The following is a 20,423-nucleotide window of genomic DNA, read 5'->3' on the forward strand; positions in this document are numbered from 1 at the left end:
ATTCACTATTGTATCACAAGAGACCCATCTGCATGAAATGTTCTTTTTGATGATGATTGTGATGTAATTTCTTTTTAATTTGTCATTCCCGGCATAGTAAGCTATATGATTGTCTGATTCAGAATGACTAACATCAGCCCATTTCATATCACTAATGTGTAGGATATTGATCTTTATGTGTTCTACATTTTTCACAACTTGCAGTTTTATTAGATTCATACATCATATATGCCACATTCCAATTATTAATGGATGTTTGCAGCTATGTCTTCTCATTTTGAGTTGTGCCCCATCATTGAATGAAGGTCCTGAAATATATGCTACATTCACATCATTATGTTCAACTGTAGTTTAAGAAGTATTTTGAGTGCCTTCCAACCTCGGGGGCTCATCTTCCTGCATTATATATGACAATGTTCTGTTGCTATTTCATCAAGTTTTCAGTGACTACTTCAGAAGTGCTCTGCCTCTCCTTCCTCTTACTTTGTTCTACTCTGGAAGCTCTGCTGAAACCTGTCCACCTTTTGTAACCCTGCAGGTATTTAAAATACCGGTGGCACAACTTCCAGCTTCACTGCAACATATAAGCCTCTCCAGTACAAAAAAACAGACAGAAAGGTAGTGCATGCTGATCTGTAAAAGATAGCAATATTTCATAGAAAAAGCACCACAGAGAATCTATGAAATACAAGTTCATGATGAAATAATTTATCAGATTGGAGAACTAATTATTTAGCAGATCCTGGGTAGTACAAAAACAAATCCTGTTGGCACAATGGCTAAAGAATTTACTGCCAACTAAAATGCCAGCATTTAAAACCCACCAGCTGTTCCTCAGCAGAAAGATTTGTCAGTCAGCGTCTGTAAAAGTTTACAAGCTTGGAAACCCTATGGGATGGTTCTATTCTGGCCTATAGGGTTGGTTGCTATGAGTTAGAATTGACAGAACACTGGTGGATTTGGTTCTGGCTTTAGGGTAACATATTCTGCTGCTAACTGAGAGGTTGGAGGTTTGAATCCTCCCAGAGGTGTCCTAGAAGAGATGCTGGCAATCTGTCATTGTTAGATGCTATTGAGTCACTTCCGACTTACTGTGACCCTATATACAGCAGAATGGAACAGTGTCCCATTGGGCACCATCCTTACATTGTTGTGTTTGATCCCATTGTTGTAGCCACTATTTCAACCCATCTTGTTGGGGGTCTTCCTCTTTTTTTGCTGACTTTCTATTGTACCAAGCATAATGTCCTTTTCCAGAGACTGGTTCCTCTTGATGGTGTTGTTAAGTGTTGTTGAGTCAATTCTGACTCATAGTGACCTTGTATAGGGTTTTCAAGTAGTGACTAGTGAGTTTGAACTGCCACTCTTGTGGTTCAAACTGACCTTGTGGTCCAGTGCTTTATCCCACAGCACCACATGGTCCCTCCTGGTAGCATGGCCAAAGTATGTGAGATGAAGTCTTGCCATCCTCACTTCCAAGGAGCATCCTGGCTGTACTTCCTCCAAGACAGATTTGTTTGTCTTCTGGCTGTCCATGGTACTTTCAACATTCTTTGCAACACCATAATTAAAATTCATCGGTTCCTCTTTGGGCTTCCTTATTCATTGTACAACTTTGACATGTATATGAGGTGATTAAAAATCTCATATGCATGTGAAATGCAACTGGCTTGGGGCAGTTGCAACTTATCTCAAAGTGACAGCTCTGATTTGTGACACTTTAAAGGTCTTTTGCAGCAAATTTGGCCATTGCAATATGCCATTTAATTTCTTGAGTGTTGTTTCTATGAACATTATTTGTGGATTCAAGTAAAATGAAATCTGATGACTTGAACCTTTTCTGTTTATAATGATGATGTTTATCCATCCTGTTGCGAGGATTTTCTTTTTCTTTAAATTGAGTATTAATAAAAGGCTATGCTCTTTTATCTTCTTTAGTCAACAAATGTCTCAAATCCTCTTTGCTTTTAGCAGCAAGGTTGTATCATCTGAGTATTGTAAGTTGTTAATGAGTCCTTCAATTCTGATACTATGTTCTTTTCATATCATCCATAAGAAAGTGGGGAGAGGAGATGTTATTTAGATGAAAGGATTATTTGGCAGAAAGGATTCTTTGGCAGATAAATTGATTTGTGGGAAGGCATCAAAACAGTAAGGGCTTTATTCTTTTTTTTTTTTTCCCAAATAAATGAAGTGGATGATAGCAAATTTATGGTTGAGCAATATTAATATTACATGTTTTGCTATAGATAATTTCAAAATGACTGTATGTGTACATTGAAGAACTGCTAGAAATTAAAGTGGATTCTGAAAAGGATGTGGAACAATGGGCATCATTACTTATGTCCAATGGATCTTAACCAAACATATACTAAAAATATGTTTACAAGTGTTTTATCGACCATGCAAAGGTGTTTGACTGTGTAGATATTAACATATATGGACAATATAACAAAGAATGGGAATTTCAGAGCACTTAATTGTGCTTTTCCAGAATGTATACATAGATCAAGAGGTATCCATGTTTGACAATGTCAATTAAAATCAAACTATTTTTTTTTGACAATGTCAATTAAAATAAAAAAAAAATCAAAATATCTATTTTTTAAATTACTGGTTTCAGCTCTATAAAATCTATTTTTCCTTCCTTCTCAAAACTATATTCTAGGAAATTTCCTGCACACAAAGCATTTATGGGACAGGAATACTTTCATTATAGCAGAACTTCACATTATATTTTATGCTGTAGGTTCTATCACTTTTAAGGGACAAAGGCATGTTATAAATAAGGGTATATAAAACATGACAGTCTACCACTTCAAAAATAATGTTTATGGATTTGGAGCTTAGAAACTCAAGTATTGATTACAATTTTATTTTGAAAAAAAAATGCTACCACTTAAGTGGTTTTTATTCTCATGTTTATATTAAAAGGAAAGCTAGTAAAACTTTTAATTTTTAAAAAAGAGGTAGTGGTTTGAACAGAATCAGGCGATGCTACATGGTTCAGAGTTGGAAATGGTGTGCAGTATGGTTGCAACCTTTCACTTTATTTACTCAATTTGTATGCTGAACATATAATCTGAGAAGCTGGTTTGTTTGAGAAAGAATGTAGCATCAGAACTGAAGCAAGACTCATTTACCATCTGAAATATGCAGATAACACAACCTTACTTGTCAAAAATTAAGACGATTTGAAACACATACTGAGAGGAAGGTAAAAAACTACAGTCTTTAGTATGAATTATATCTGAAGATAAAGAACATTAAAATTCTCACAAATGGACCCACCTTGTCATAAGCTTCATCCTACTTGTATCAATAGTCAACTCTCATGGAAACAGGAGTTGAGAAACTAAACATTGTTTGAGGGGACTTAAAAATTTTGGGGGGAAATTCCCTTACCTTTTAATTAAAAATTTGTACAAACTTTTTAATTTCCCTAGTATTGCATTGGACTCCCGGTGTGGTGTTGTAAGATGAGCACTGAACTGTGAACCACAAGGTCAGTGGGGCCAGTGGTTCAAACCCACCAAGCTGCTTCTTGGAAACCCTGTACAAGATAGCTATGAGTTGAAACTGACTTGATGGCATTTAACAACACCAAGTATTACATTGGGGAATTCTGCTATAAAATGGCTCTTTAAAGTTCTAAAAAGGAAAAATGTCACTTAGATGACCAAGGTGTATTGACACAAGCCATGGTCTTTTCAATCACACCGTATGCATGTGGAAACTGCATAATGAAAAGGAAGACAGAAGAAGAATTGGTCCATTTGAAAATGGTGTTGGTGAAGAATATTGAACACACTAGGTGTGGTGCTGCAGGTTGGTTTTAGCTGCAAGGTTGATGGTTTGAACTTACCAGCTGCTACTTGAAAACCCTGTACAGAGTCGCTATGAGTCACAATCGACTCAGTGGCACTTAACAACAACAGCAGGGACTGCTAGAAAATGATCATATCAGCCTAAGAGAAATAAAATCAGAATGCTTCTTAGAAGCAAGGATGGCAAGACTTTGTCAGGAAAAAGCACTCACTAGAAAAAGGCATATTTGGTGAAGTAGAAGATCAGTGAAAGCTAGGAAAATTCTCAGTCAGATGGACTGATTCACAATGAGCTCCTACATATCAATAATTAGGAAGTTGTCACAGAACCAGCCAGCACTTCATTCTCTTATATATGGTGACTGTGCATTGGAGACAACTTGACAGCAACTAATAACAACAACATGCACTAAGTACTATGCCAGGGAGTGGTACAAAAGTAAATGAGATTTGATCTCTTTCCGAGAGGTTTATGGTTTAGTGAAGGAGAAAATATGTCATGCCATTGAATTTGAAAATGCTTAATAACATGGATCAAAATATAAAATTTTAAACTTATATGCAAACAATAGAAAATGTAGGGAGCTTTAAAAGTTCATGGAAATGGAATTAAAAGAGAAAAATAAAGTACAAATTTTATTTCTTAACATTAACTCCATGAAGCTTAAACCACTTTTATAAGTGATGGCACCAGTTAGTGTTTGTTGTTAGGTGCCGTAGAGTCAGTTCTGACTCATAGTGACCCTATGTGCAACAGAAAGAAACACTGCCTGTTTCTGTACTATCCTTACATTGGCTGCTACACAGACTCATTGCTGCTGCCACTGTACCAGTGCATCTCACTGGGAATCGTCTCCTTTGCTGACCCTCCACTTTACCAAGCATGATGTCCTTATTTAGAGACTGGTCCCTCCTGACAACATGTCCAAATTCTGAGATACAAAGTCTTGTCATCTGGATTCCAATGAGCATTATGGCTGTGTCTCCTCCAACACAGATTTTTTTTGTTCTTCTGGCAGTCCATGGTACCTTCAGTGTTCTCTAACACCATAGCTAAAATACATCAGTTCTTCTATGGTCTTCCTTATTCATGGTCCAACTTTCTCATAGATATGAACCTATCAAAAATACTAGGTGCATGTTAGTTCTCCAACTGATATCTTTGCACTTTGAACATGTTAAAGAGGTGTGCAGCAGGCTTGCCCAATATGTCACTTGATATATTGACTGCTGCTTTCATGAGTGTTGAATCCAAGTAAAATGAAGTCCTTGACAACTTCAATCTTTTCTCCATTTATCAAGATGTTATTTGTTGGTCCAGTTGGGAGGATTTTTGCTTTCTTTACATTGATGTGCAGCCCATACTTAAGGTTTTTACCTTCATAGTAAGTATTTTAAGTCTTCTTCATTTCTTGCAAGCAAAGTTGTATCATCTGTATATTGCAGGTTGTTAATGAGCCTTCCTCCAGTCCTGATGCCTTGTTCTTCATATAATCCAACTTCTTGGATTATTTGCTCAGCATACAAATTGGATAAGTAGGGTGAAAGAATTCAACCTGGTGCATATCTTTCTTGATTTTAAACTATTCAGTGTTCCCTTGTTCTGTTGTGACAATTGTATCTTGGTCTATGTACAGGTTCCTCATGAGCACATTTAACCATCCCTAAAGAACTAGGTAGGAGCTCTGGTAGCATAGTGGTTACGAATTGGGCTGTGAACCACAAGGTCAGCAGTTCGAAACTACTAGCTGTTCCGTCGGAGAAAGATGAGGCTTTCTGCTCCTGTAAAGATTTACAGCCTCGGAAACCCTGTACAGGGTCACTAAGAGTCAGAACCAACTCCACAGCACATAACAAAAACAACAACAAAGAAATAGGTGCTTAGTGTGGTGCTATAGGATAAGCATTGGGCTATTAATTGCAACATCAGTTTTCAAACCCACCAGCTACTCCTCAGAAACAGAGTAGCACTAAACAACACAAAGAATAGAGTGTCCTGGGAATTCAACTATTTCAGTGAGTTATTAATGAAGAAAAATGGGTGCGCTTGAAATATTTTAAGATTAGGAAACAACAAGAAGTTAGGAAAAAACAAATCAGGACTATAACGTTTAGTTTTTTGAGGAACTGCCACACTATGTTCCACAATGACTGTACCATTTTGTATTTTACTAGCAGTGGATAGTAGAATGCAAAATGGTACAGCATCGTGGAACAGTGTGGTGGTTCTTCAGTGATGCTTCAAGCTAATGCCCTGGACTGCAAGGTCAGTTTGAACTGCCAGGTCAGTGGTTCAGGATCACCAGCTACTCCTTGGGAACCCTATGCAGGGTCACTATAAGTTGTAACTGACTCGAAGCAACTTGACAACAGTAACAACAAGCAATGGTTCCGTTTTTCCACACCCTTACCAGCATTTATTATTTCCCGATTTTTGTCTTTTTAAACTTTGGCATCCTAGTAGGAGTAAACTGATATCACTTTCTGGTTTTGATTTGTATCTCTCTGATGATTAATTATGTTGAACATCTCATGTGTTTGTCATTGTTAAGTGCCATCGAGTAGGTTCCAACCCATAGCGACCCTGTATAGGGTTTCTGAGGAGCAGCTGGTGATTTTGAACCACCAACCTTGCAGTTCAAATGGCTTTGCAGTCTGGCACATTAACTCACAGTGCCACACCAGTTTGGTAGCCACTAAATAGGTTTTTTGAAATGGATATACAGATGCATGTATTTTGTAATTTGTTTCCAGTCTTACTCTTAAAGGTGTCTTATTTGGAAAACAAATTTTTTAAAATATCAGTATTTCTGGGCAATTAGAAAGCTTTTAATAATTGTGTTTTTCATTTTTAGGTAGCATAGTAAGAGCATTATTTTTCGGTTGTTGTTGTTGTTATGCCGTGGAGTCGGTTCCGACTCATAGCAATCCTGTACAGGGTTTCTGAGGCTGTAAGTCTTTATGGGAGTAGAAAGCCTCATCTTTCTTCCTTATTTTTAGGTAGAGTCACTAATATTAGAGTTGACCCAAGTTGATAGAAATGCTTCCAACTTAAGTTTTGGTACTGAAGAGGTATATCCTTTGAGCTATGCCAGGCAAGTATTCAGTAGTCAATAAATGTTTACTGCTAAGTGTAATATATTCATAGTACTGTTGCTAAAATTTAGAAAAAAAACCTCTTGAAATATACCAGAAATGATGATCATTATTTTCATTCTAACCATGATTCTGAAATACGTAACATTCTGTCAGGTAAAACTGATATATCTACTTCAGAAGAAACAAGCTGATAAAACTTAGTATTTATCCATTGAAACTTAACTCTGAGCTTTATGATTGTCTCGGTTCAATGTCTACCTCTTTACTGTTTTTGAATAATTAAAAATTTAAAGATTTATATACAGAAGTACTTAGGAATCTAGTGGGATTCCCCCTCCCCCACGTTTATAGCACTGCTTGTTAAATTTAAAACCACATCAAGTATCTCCAAAACTATCAGGAAATTTTACATGAAAAACTTAACACATTTTGAAACTATAAGTTTCTAATTAATCCAGTTCTAATTTAATAAATGTGGTAGCAATACAGGAAATGTTACAAGAATATTTCAGAATTTTAGGAACAATAGTCATAGTACTATTAGTATATATGTTTTTCTTCCTAAATTAATGATAGTGTAAATAGCCTGAAATATTCACCTGTGTCTGCATGTCATTCTAAAATTTCTTCTACTATGTAACTCTGTAAATGGCTGTTAGTGCTTACAGGTACAACCTGTAACTGTGGAACAATGCTTTCTGTGTGAACTGTAAGAATTAAAGCTCCTGGCAAAATTTTCAACTCACTTTTTTATTCTGAACATACAATGAATTTCTCTGCTTTATTGATCAGATAGAATTTTTTTCTTTGTACTTTACTCTTACAATTCATCATGCATCTAAAACTTATATTGTTTTGTTACAGAAAATTAATTTATCCCTAACATATATCATTACTATTCTTAACACATCAGGTCGATCTGCTTTTGTTTTGTGGAAAGCCAGTGGAAGTACTTTTTCTAGGCTAGTTACGCTCCTGAATCTTAATAAGTCTGCTAGTTAATAGATTATGATGATTTAGGCTAATATAAATTTAAATGTAACACAACCCATAATGTACTGTTTCTCATTTGTTAATTGTTACTCTGTTAGCTTTTATATTTTTTACTTTTAATCACACTTTAGATATTAGACTAAATTTTAATATATAAATATTAGATATTAATCACACTTTAGATTCTGGAAACAGATTCTGCTTTATGGTTCCTTATTTCCAACAAAAAAATCAGCAAACTATGAAGTAATAGAAAAGAAAGAAACAAAAAAAATAACAATTTGTAAGGCATTCATTGACTCCCATAATATTTAATTATTAAAATAATTTCCATACCTCCTGCATCCTGCATGTAGAATGCACTTGCTAGTGTTATTTTAAACATTACATTGTTGACACTACTGTCATTTTGTCATTTTTCCCCTGCTTCTTTTTTTTATTATATTTTCCCCCCTCAGGACTACTACTTATATTTCAGTTCCTGTGTGTTAGCCTTGCCATCTTTTGTCTGAGCTTTGGACTGTCTTCCTTTGTCTCATTACTTCAAGTTCAGCAATTTGATGCTAAATTTTAGTCATAATTTTTTATTGTTTCTGATGAATTTTTCTTTCCCTGGGGGTTCTCTCAGGCAAATTTTTGCTTTCCTTCTCTTTTTCTCATAATCTGTATCTCATAATGCTGCTCCTTTAAAATTAATTATCTGTTTATTAGATAAATTCCCTTGATGCAAGAGATGTTCTGTATTTTTCCATTTGAGTAATAGATGAGCTATCGAACACATGAAAGCTACCATGATCAATATGGTAGCTACTCCGGCATCATGGAGTTGAATTTATGTGTTTGTGGTAAATACATATATAATAAAGTTTGCTACTGTAACTATTTTTAAATGTACAATTCAGTGATATTAATTTTACTCATAATGATGTATATCTATCATTACTATTTTGTTTCAAACTTTTTCATCACCCCAAACAGAATCTCTATACCTACTTAGCATTAGCTCCCCATTTTTACCTTTTCCTTAGCAAATGGTAACTTGTGTGGTACTATAGGATAAGCACTGAACCTCAAGGTTAGTGAACCACAAAGTTGATGGTTCAAACTCACCAGCCACTCCTCAGAAACCCTATACAGGGTCATTATGAATGGGAAATGACTTGATGGCACTTAACAACACCAATCTACTTTTGAGGGAGTGCAGTAGCTAAACACTGAGTTGTGAACTACAAGATCTGCTATTCCAGCTGCCAGCCACTCCACAGAAGAAAGATAAGGCTTTCTGCTCCCACAAAGATTGAAAAAAAGCCTCAGAAACCCTATCTATACAGGGTTGCTGTGAGTTGGAACAGATTCGAAGACACTTAACAGCAATAGCAATCTACTTTCAATTTCTGTGTACTTACCTATTATTGATATTTCTTGTAAGTAGAATAAAAAATATTTGCACTTTTGTGTTTATTTTATGTCATTTTTTAAAAAAGTAAGACTCCTGGTGTGGTACTATAGGATCAGCACTGGATTGTGAACCAGAGGTCGCAGTTCCTTACCAGCTGCTCCTCGGAAACCCTACAGAGTCGTCCTGAGTCCGAATCAAGTCGATAGCACTTAACAACATCTTTCTTTAACATTGAAAAAAACATTTCCTCACTTTTATAGTTAGTGCTATATGATAAGCACTCACCTGTGAATCACAAGGTTTGCAGTTTGAGCTTGCCAGTCATTCTGTGGCAGGAAGATTTGGCTTTTTCTTCCATTGCTCCTATGACGATTTAAAGCCTCCGAAATCAAATTACAGGGTTGCTATGAGTCAAAATAGACTCCATGGCACGTTAAAACAATAGTAAGCATCGTCTTTCTTGTTTACCTTTTCCTTTCAGGCTTTCATTTTTTCTTTCTTCTTTCTTCCACTCCTTTCTTCTCTCTGTTTTCTTTCTTCCTTTCCATTACATTCCTTTCTTTTCCTTTCTTACCAAAGAATGTAGCTGTTGTAGTTGTTAGGTGCCATTAAGTCAGTACTGACTCAGGGACACTATGCACAAAAGAATGAAAATCTGCCTGGTCCTGTGCCAACTTCACAATTTTTGCTACGTTTGAGCCCATTGCTGCTGCAACTGTGCCAATCAATCACATTGGAGGTCCTCCTATTTTTCTCCAACCCTACACTTTACCAAACATGATATCTTTCTCCAGGGACTGGCCCCTCTTGATAACATGTCCAAAGTATGAGAGATAAAGTCTGGTCATCCTGATTTCCAAAGAGCATTCTGACTGTACTTCTTCCAACACAGATTGGTTTCTTTTGGCACTCCATGGTACTTTTAATATTCTCCTCCAACCCTGTAACTCAAATCAATTCTACAGTCGTCCTGATCCACTATCAAACTTTCACATGCATATGAGGTTACTGAAAATATACTGTGGCTTTGAGGCACACCTTAGTCCTCAAATTGACAACTTTATGCTTCAACAATTTAAGGAGGTCTTGTGTAGTAGATTTGCTTAATGCAATATATCATTTGATTTCTTAACTGCTGCTTCCATGAGTGTTGATGGTTGATCTGGGAAAAAAGAAGTCTTTGGCCACTTCAATTTTTTCTCCATTTAAATGGATGTTGTTTATTGGGCCAGTGGTGAGGATTTTTGTTTTCTTTACATTGGGATACAATCCATACCTAAGGCTGTGGTCTTTGATCTTCATCAGTAAATATTTTAGACTTTGCTTTCAGCAAACAAAGTTGTAGCATCTGCATATAGCAGGTAATTAACAAGCCTTCCTCTAGTCCTGATGCCATGTTTTTCTGTGTATAATTCAACTTCTCAGATTATTTACATAGTATACAGATTGAATGAGTATGATGAAAGAATACAACCCTGACACACACTTCTCCTAATTTTAAACCATTCTCTGTATCCTTGTTCTGTTTGAACAACTGCCTCTTGGTCTATGTACAGGTTCCTCATGTACATAGAATTCTCATACTTTGCAATGATGTCCATAGCTTGTCATGATCCACGCAATCAAAAGCATTTGGGTAGTCAGTAAAGCATAGATAAACATCTTTCTGGTATTCTCTGCTGTCAACAGAGATCCATCTGACATCAGCGATGATATCCCTTGTTTCACATCCTCTTCTGAATCTGGCTTGAACCTTTGGGGGAAGTTCTCTATCAATGTATGGTTGCTACTGTTTTTGTATTTAGCAGAATTTTACTTGCATGCAATATTAATGATACTGTCCTATGATGTCTACATTCTGTTGGATCATCTCTTTTGAATGGACACACATATTGATCTCTTCCAGTCAGTTAGCCAGGTAGTTGTCTTCCAAATTTCTTGGCAGAGATGAGTGAGTGCCTCCAGTAGTGCATCAGTTTGTTGAAAGATTTCAATTTGTATTCTGTCAATTCAGTTTCCAGTGCCTTGCTCTTTGCCTTCAGTGCACCTTGGACTAGTTCTTGATCATATGCTACCTCTTGAAATGTTTGAACATCGACCATTTCTTTTTGGTATAGTGACTCTGTGTAATTCTTGCATCATTTTTTGATGCTTTCTTTATCCTTCAATATTGCAACTCGAAGCTTGACGTTTTTCTTCAGTACCCTTAGCTTGATAAATGCTGGGTGTATTCTTCCCGTTTGATTTTCTATCTCCAGATCTTTGCACATTTCATTAGAACATTTGCCTTTGTCTTCTCAAGCTGACCTTTAAATTTTTCTATTCAGTTCTTTTGCCTCCTCATTTTTTCATTTGTTAGCAGCTCTACTTGGAGAGCAAGTTTCAGAGTCTCTTCTGGCATACATTTTGGGCTTTTCCCTTTTTCTTGTCTTCTTAATGCCCTCTTGCTTTCTTCCTGTATGGTGTTCTTGATGTTACTCCACAACTCTTCTGCTCTTCTGTCTTTAGTGTCAAGTGCATCATATCTGTTGTTGAGATGATCCTAAATTCAGGTGGGGTAGGCTCAAATACATATTTTTGCTCTTGAAGATTTCTTTTCATTTTCTTCATCTTCATCCTGAACTTATATAGGAGCAATTTATAGTCTATTTGACAGTTTACCTCTGGCCTTTTTCTGTATTCCATCAGGTGAGATCCATGTGTATAGTCACCTTTTATGTTGCTTAAGAAAGGTATGTGCAATGAAGAAGGCATTGGTGCTTCAAAATTCTATTATGCAATCCCCAGCATCATTTCTATCAAAGGCCATATTTGCCAACTTTTGGTCCTTCATTTTTGTCTCCAATCTTTGCATTTCAATTGCCAGTAATTATCAGTACATCTTACTTTCATGTTTGATCAATTTCAGACTGAAGAAGTTGATACAATTTTTCAGTTTTCATCATCACTCGTTTTAGTGGTTGGTGTGTAAATTTGAATAGCAGTAGTATTAACCGATCTTCCTTGTAGGGGTATGGATACTATCCTATCACAGACATTTACTTCAGGACAGATCTTGATAAGCTCTTTTTGATGCTGAATGCGATGCCATTCCTCTTCAATTTGTCATTCCCTGTATAGTCAACCATATAATTATCACATTCAGAATGGCCAATACCAGTCAATTTTCATTCACTAACGCCTAGAATATCGATATTTATGCATTCCATTTCATTTTTGACAGTCTCCAATTATGCTGGATTCATACATTGTACATTCCTTGTTCTGATTACCAATCAATGTTTACAGCTGTTTCTCTTCAATTTGAATTGTGCCCCATCAACAAATGAAGGTCCTGAAAGCTTTACAACATTTGTGTTATCAAGGTCAACTCCACTTTGAGCAGGCAGCTCTTCCCCAGGCACATTTTGAGTGCCTTCCAACCTAAGAGTCTCATCTTTCAACATGATATCTGAAAATATGTTGATGCTCAGTCATATTTTGAGTGCCTTCCATCCTGAGGAACTAATATTCTGGCACTGTATCTGACAATAGTCTGTTGTTCATAATGCTTCAGTATTCAATATTATGGTGCTGACAATGTTCCACAGGTATTCATAAGGTGACCATGTTCAGTGACTAAATTTTCAGAAGTAGTCCGTCTTTCCTTTTTCCTAATCTGTCTTTGGAAGCTCAGCTGATGTCTGTCCACTGTGGGTGACCCTGCTAGTATTTAAAATACTCATTTCATAGCTTCCAGAATCACAGCAACACACAAGCCCCCACAGTACAACCGACAGATGAGTGGTAGAAAGAATGTAGCATGCATGCTTATTTTTACTACTCAGAATGGAAAAATTATAGAGAGTATTCTGTGAAGAGGTGTAAACTGCTTACTTGATGTATGTGAGTATCATGACAGTGTTGTTCATTCAAACTTTTTTTGAAAGAAATGGTTGAAAGTATTTTTTTAAAAAGCAATTTCAGTATATTTCTTTAAAAATCCATTTTGTAGAATAGCATAATTACTTTTAAAAAATGAGCCTTATTCCACTTTCCCTAACTCCAAATTTCTGATAATTTAAATTTCAAGATAATATTAGAGAATCTTTTAAACTTACTTTTATTATATATATAAATTTTATGAAGAAATTGACATTTGAATGGTATCTTGATGATAATAATAGTGTTCAGTTTGTAGCTATTATAGGAGAAATGTCCATATTGGGGAAAAAAAGCACATACTTTAATTTGGTTCATGTTCCAATGCATGAAGTGAAAGAATGGAAAACAAAACTTAAAGCTAAATTGGGACCTTACTGTGAAAGTTCTTTAATGTGAAAAGCCCAATGCCATTTTTATCTAGTGGTGGTAGTTGTTAGCTGCCATTGAATTGCCCCCTAAATCATGGTGGTTTCTACATAACAGAATAGAATACTACTGTGTCCTATGATATTTGCATGATGGGTTACAGATTGTACCCTTGTGATCCCTGCAGTTGTCATGGCTGATTTTCAGAAATAGGTCACCAGGTCTTTCATTTTAGTTTGTGTTAGTGTGAAAGTTCTGCTGAAGCTTGTTCAGCCTCATGAAAGACAAGTAGTGGCAGTGCATGAGGTGCACTGGCTGGGAATCGAACCCTGATTTCTGGCAGGGAAGGCAGAAATTCTGCCACAGAGCTACCACTGTTGTTTTTGTTAAGTGCTGTTGAGTCAGTTCGAACTCATAGTGACCCTGTATAGGGTTTCCAAGGAGCAGTTGTTAGGTTTGAACTGCCAACTTTGTGGGCCATTCCGTAATTCAGCTGCTGACAATTTAGATTCAGCGCACAGTATCTGCAGAACTTTCTGATTCATGGAGATCTTGTGGGTCAGAGTAGAACTGTGCTCCATAAGGTTTTCAATGGCTAATACTTTGGAAGTAGACTTCCAAGCCTTTCTTCTGAGGCAGTTGTTGAAGTTACTTTGATCATATTACTTAGCAATAATCAGAGCTGGGTTTTAGAGAGATTACTCATGTAGTGGAGGCCCTTTATCTATTGTGACACACATGGTGTCTCCATGAATCAAAATCAGCTTAATGGTAGCTGGTTACCATGTAATAAAATATATTTGAGATCATTTGTATCAAATTAAAGAGACTGTAAAATATAATTATATCAATTGACTACATACTTAATATTGCAGTAGTCATTGTAGAATGCTTATAGCAAATACTGCTGAGGATTTTCATCAAGTATGACAAGCCCTTTAATTTATGTGAATATTTTTGTTTTTGTGGTTTATTTTTATCAAGTAAAATTGCAGCATATTTTTCCCATTATTTAGGTGTTATGTTCATCCATCACTGCTGTCTTATTTTTTAGATTAGCTTACACAAGCCATCAGAAATAACTATTTTTCCAATTTTAAAGTGATGGAGAATAATTAAATCTTTGGAATACTGGTGTGGCTCTATAGAATAAGCACTGGACTACTAACCACAAGGTTGGCAGTTCAAACCCACCAGCTGCTTCTTGGAATACTTATTCGAGGTCATCATGAGTTGGAACTGACTAGATGGCACTTAACAGCAGTAACAATCTAATCTCTAAACTCTCCAGCTTTAGCCTTTGATGAGTGAAGGAAATGTGATTTCTTTTCTTTTACTTTTGTAATATTTGCATGTCAACTATTTACTTATAATGCTGCACAGAGCAGAATTGATTGGGTTCTTTGCTTAATGAACTCAAAATGGTGATTTAAGTCAAAGACATTGAGAAATATGTTAAAGAACAAGATCAATAAGTAACAAGGTCTGGGGGTATTCAGTAACTGTCATTTATGTAGTTTATCAGAATTGTTGGCAAAATTGAACAGCTTTATTAGTTCTCACTTGACATACTTGAGAAGCAGAATAAAGTATAATGCAGTAGTAAAAACTCTAAAACCAGACTTCTTAGATTTGAGTTCTGTCCTGACTCTACTGCATATTAACAGTGAGACCTTATCCTCTTTGTGCTTTAGTTTTCTTATCAGTAAAATGGTCATAAGAGTAGAATCTTAAGAAGTTGTTGTGGAGATTTAACAGGTTTATACATGTAATGTATCTAAAGTGTTTCGAATGGGTACAGAGTACATAATACTATATTTATAATTTATTTTTATATTGTTATATATCATATATCTAAGATATATTTTGTCAGTTTTACTTATAATTCTTGTACAAATCTTGAGTTTAAGACCAAACTCTCATGCATATCTAGAAGATATTTTATAAAAATATGCTTATGTTTTCATGAATGTTTAGTATCATTCCACTATTATTAATAGCACAAATGTTTGTAATCATTAATTACTGTATTGTCATTGAGATTTAGTGCTGTTTGACACAAGGATCTTAGCTATGAAGCATATCCATATTGATGAGGATTTCTCTTTTTAAAAAAAAGATAAGAGGTTCCATGTACATATAACTGATATGTTAATGTTACTGAAGTTGCTGTAATAATAAATTTAACATTTTCTGCAGTCCTAAATAGATTTCTACCTCCTCCCTATTCACTGTTGATTTCAGTCGAATTTTGCAATGTAAGGAAGGGTGAAGAAACTACAAGTTTTGACCAAGAATATGGTTATCATATGAGAATGTTTCAGAAATAGGTTTTCAAATACATTAATTTCTCTTTATGTATTTTGACTTTCTAATTTAGATTTATTTTATGTATAATTATTTCATCTTAGTATAGAATATTTTTTTTATTAGATTTGAATTTCCCAGGAAACTTTTGTGCCATAGTATATACTATAAAAACATTTCCATAGGTCTTTTCAGAAAATAATCTAATTATAAGTACACTTTTAAGATTTTAATTTTAAATCTTAAATTCAGTTAATATGGCAGTTGTTTTAGAGACCATTTTTTTCGTTATTATTATATTATTATTTTTTTAATACTGCTTTCCATTTCAGGACCAGAGTTTTAGTCAAGCAGGAAAGAAGAAAGCAAAAGGTAAGGAAAAAATATTTTTGTGTTAGCTTTATGAGAACAGTCATCTACTCAACTGTTTTTCCAAGAGTAAAAAATTCAGTATGTGAAACTGGAGAACCTTCCCTTTAGTCTCTTGCATCTATGTACTTGGTTTAATTGATTAGCCATTTTGTTCAAAGTCATTGTGGATTCCTGCTGCCTTTTTACTTTCAAAATGCACCCCAGGTCTAACAACATCTCACTGCCTGTACTTCTCACTACCTTATAGAAATGTAATTCAGATCATTATTTATCACCTGGTGTTGGTTGTGTGTCATGGAGCTGGTTCCTACACACAGTGACAGTGTAGGTCATTACAAGACTGTAAATCTTTACGGGAGCATAAAGCCTCATCTTTCTCCTGCAGAAGGGCTGGTAGTTTCGAACTGCTGACCTTGAGGTTAACCACCCAACTTGTAACCACTATGCTATCAGAGCTCCTTATTTATCACCTAGAGATGTGTAATAACATTGTAACTTATCTCCCATTTCTGTTTAAAACATAGTTTTAATTTTATTGCATTAAGTAAAAGTTAAACATATGGTGTTATACTGTAGAATCAGCACTGGACTGTGAATCACAAGGTAGGCAGTTCAAAATCACCAGCTGATCTTTGGAAATCCTGTATAACAGGGTTGCTGTGAGTCAGAATTGACTCACTGGCACATAACAACAGTAAAAATGTGCATATCTTATAACTGAACAATATAGACTATATATCTGAGAAATAGTCTTGCATATGTGTGTTTTGAAATATATACAAGATTTCTGAGTCATTGTTGAACAACAAACAAAGAAGAGAGAGAGGTAAAAAAAAGGAAAAGAAAAGGAACAGAAGAAAGGGAAGCCGAGGGACTGTTCAAAGTCCATTACCTATAAAATGGTTAATCAAATTGTGGAGTATCCAAGTAAACAGTTGTTGTTAGGTGCCATCGAGTTGGTACCAACTCGTAGTGACCTTATGCACAGCAGGGTCACTATGAGTCGGAATCAACTCTACGGCACTTAACAACAACAACATGAGCAAAATACTGAATGATGTAGAAAGCATCAAAAGGAGATGGGAGAAATATACAGAGTCACTGTACCAAAAAGAAATGGTCGATGCCCAAACTTTACAAGAAGTTGCATAGGATCCAATGATATGATTCAGTGATCTAATGAAATGCCAATGATAACTAAAGGAAGAAGTCCACTGAAGGCATTGACAAAGAACAAGTAGCCAGAAATTGATGGAAAGCAAATTGAAATATTTTAACAAACTGATGTGGCACCAAAGGCAGTCGCTCATCTATGCCAAGAAATTTGTAAAACAGCTTCCTGACCATTTGATAGGAAGAGATCCATATTTGTGTCCATTCCAAAGAAAGGTGACTCAACGGAATTCAGACATTATCAGACAATATCATTAATATTGCATGCAAGTAAAATTTTCCTAAAGGTAATTGAAAAACTCCTGCAACACAACACTGATAGAGAACTGCCAGAGATTCAAATGGATTCAGAAAAGGATGTGGAACAAGGGAATACTGATGATGTCAGATGGATCTTGACTGAAAGAGAATACCAGAAAGATGTTTATTTGTGCTTTATTGACTACCCAAAAGCTTTCAGTTGTGTGGATCATGACAGATATGGACAATTTTGCAGAGAATAAATATTACAAAACACTTACTGATGCTCATGAGGAACCTGTACATAGACCAAGAGGTAGTTGTTTGAACAGAACAAGAGAACACTGAACGGTTTAAAACTAGGAAATGTGTGTGCCAGGGTTGTATTCTTTCACCATAATTATTCAACATGTATTCTAAGCACATAATCTGAGAAGCTGGGTTATATGAAGAAAAATGTGGCATTGGAGGAAGAGTCATTAACAACCTGTGATATGCAGATGATACAGCCTCCTTTGCAAAAAGGTGTGGAGGAAGAGTCATTAACAACCTGTGATATGCAGATGATACAGCCTCGCTTGCTGAAAGGAAAGAAGACTTACAAATATACTTATTGATGAAGATGAAAGAGTGCAGATTGAAGATCAAAGATCTCCAATGTAAAGAAAACAAAAATCCTCCCCATTGGACCAAAAATAATGTCCATGTAAATGGAGAAAAGATTGAAGTTGTCAAAGTCTTCGTTTTGCTCAGATCAGCAATCAACACTCATGGAAGCCAGGCAGTCAAAACAACATATTGCATTAGGCAAATCTGCCGTATAAGACCTCTTTAAAATGTTCAAGAGCAAAGATGTCAGTTTGAGAACCAAGGTATGCCTGACCAAAGTCACAGTATTTTCAGTAACATCATGTGCTTGTGAAAGTTGGACAGTGAATAAGGAAGATCATAAAAAAATTCATGTATTTGAGTTATGATGTTGGAGAAGAGCATTAAAAATACCATGGGTCACCAGAATAACAAACATATCTCTGTTGGAAGATGTCCAGCCAGAATGCTCCTTGGAAGCCAGGATGGCGACTTCATCTCTCATACTTCAGACATATTATCAGGAGGTGCCAGTCCCTGGAGAAGGACATCATGCTTGGTTAAGTGGAGGGTCAGCGAAAAAGAGAAGAACCCCTAACGTGATGGATTGGCAGAGTAGTAGCAGTAGCAGTGTCAATGGCTCAAGCGTTGCAACAGTGGTGAGATTGACACAGAACCAGGCAGTGTTTTATTCTATTGTGTATGGAGTCACTATGAGTTGGTAGCAACAAAACGACACTTAACAGCAACAACAACAGCAACAATTCTACTTGAATTGTTCTTCTACAAGAAAGAGAAAGATGATCCTTTCCTAAAGTGTTACTCTGCAATTATGTCAATCATGTCACTCTCCTACTCTTTGAAAAAATGGTTTTGTAGTTTTCATACCTACTTTTGGCTTCCCAAACCTCTTTTCTTCAAACCCTTTCTCTGTGCTCTTCTTATTCACATAATAACTGTGTCTCATATATCAGAGGTAATAGAAGCCATCGGATGAGAATTATCTCAAAAGCCTATCACCAATCTGTCGATCATCTTCTCTTGCTCTCCTGTAACTATGAAAGAAATTTGCTCTTCCTATCAAAGGAAGGTTTCTCTATTTGCAGTCTGGAGTTGGGCTTTTTCTGCTGTCTCAGGACCTCATTATATTAATTAGTTTTTTTTCTTACTTGGATCCTCTTTTATCTTCAACTATTGTAGACTTCTCATTGATATTTAGATACACTCCAATCTCCCATATTAAAAAAACCAGAAAACAAAAATGATATCATCTTTGGATCTTTTCTTTTATATTTGTATGTACCTTCACTCTTACTTTCCATTCATTACTTAGTTAATTGTAGTCTACAGCACTTGCTTATGTCAACAATGAGCATCACAGAGTTTAATTCAAAGGGCATTTTTCAGTCCATCATAGTTTAAAAATGTCATCATCTCCTACAAAGTTTTCAATTCTCTTTATGTTGAAAAATCTCTTTGCTTTCTTTGACACATTCTTCAAATTTACCATTTTCAAGTTAAAATTTTATTGTTTTTTGGAAGTTTTCTAATTGTCTTCTAATTTCTATTAAATTAGATTTGACGCAGAAATTGAACATGACCTGGTCAGGTAAATTCGTTAGTCACATATCTTTAGTATTTCTAGAAACAGATGAGACTTTCATGGCTTTTTTTAGGCGTGGTTATTCAGCAGTATTCCCTGGATTAAGGTTTACTCCCTTTTCTGACAGTGCCTGTTATTGAGTGTAAGGGGGTCCCAACCCATCAACAGAGGGTCCTTGTCTTTGCTGACCAAGAATGATTAGGTTACACAGACAAGAGTTTTACACAAGCAAGATATTTAAAGATTTATTGAAAGGAAAAGATCTGACCAGAATAGACAAGGAGAGTCCTAATAAGCCTAGCCCTCATCTCTCTGAACAGAAGCTTGACTGGAGTTTAAAAGGTTTTAGGTGGGTAAAGGCTTCATGTTTATTCATAGAGATAGGTGGGAATTTCCGTGAAGTGGTCCATTTAGGAACGGTTATGCTAATTGAATGTGTTTGCAGCATTTCTTCAAGATGGATTTCATTGCCTAAGTCTCTGGTTGTTGTTGTTGTTAGGTGCCATCGAGTCAGTACCGACTCATAGCGACC

At 35.8% G+C, this 20,423-nt stretch overlaps 1 protein-coding gene across 1 annotated transcript in view; it reads left to right on the forward strand.

Annotated features, from left to right (window-relative positions):
- The window catches only part of LOC102838465 (chromosome unknown open reading frame, human C12orf40), a 146,217-nt gene that overhangs the window by 24,960 nt on the left and 100,834 nt on the right, over positions 1 to 20,423 (forward strand). The window contains exons 3-4 of the mRNA XM_006865344.1: positions 15,853 to 15,866; positions 16,248 to 16,287. Of these exons, the coding sequence (XP_006865406.1) occupies positions 15,853 to 15,866; positions 16,248 to 16,287 (54 nt within the window). The remainder of the gene's footprint in view (positions 1 to 15,852; positions 15,867 to 16,247; positions 16,288 to 20,423) is intronic.

The sequence above is a fragment of the Chrysochloris asiatica genome, unplaced genomic scaffold (genome assembly GCF_000296735.1).
Source record: "Chrysochloris asiatica unplaced genomic scaffold, ChrAsi1.0 scaffold00077, whole genome shotgun sequence".
Taxonomy (NCBI): domain Eukaryota; kingdom Metazoa; phylum Chordata; class Mammalia; order Afrosoricida; family Chrysochloridae; genus Chrysochloris; species Chrysochloris asiatica.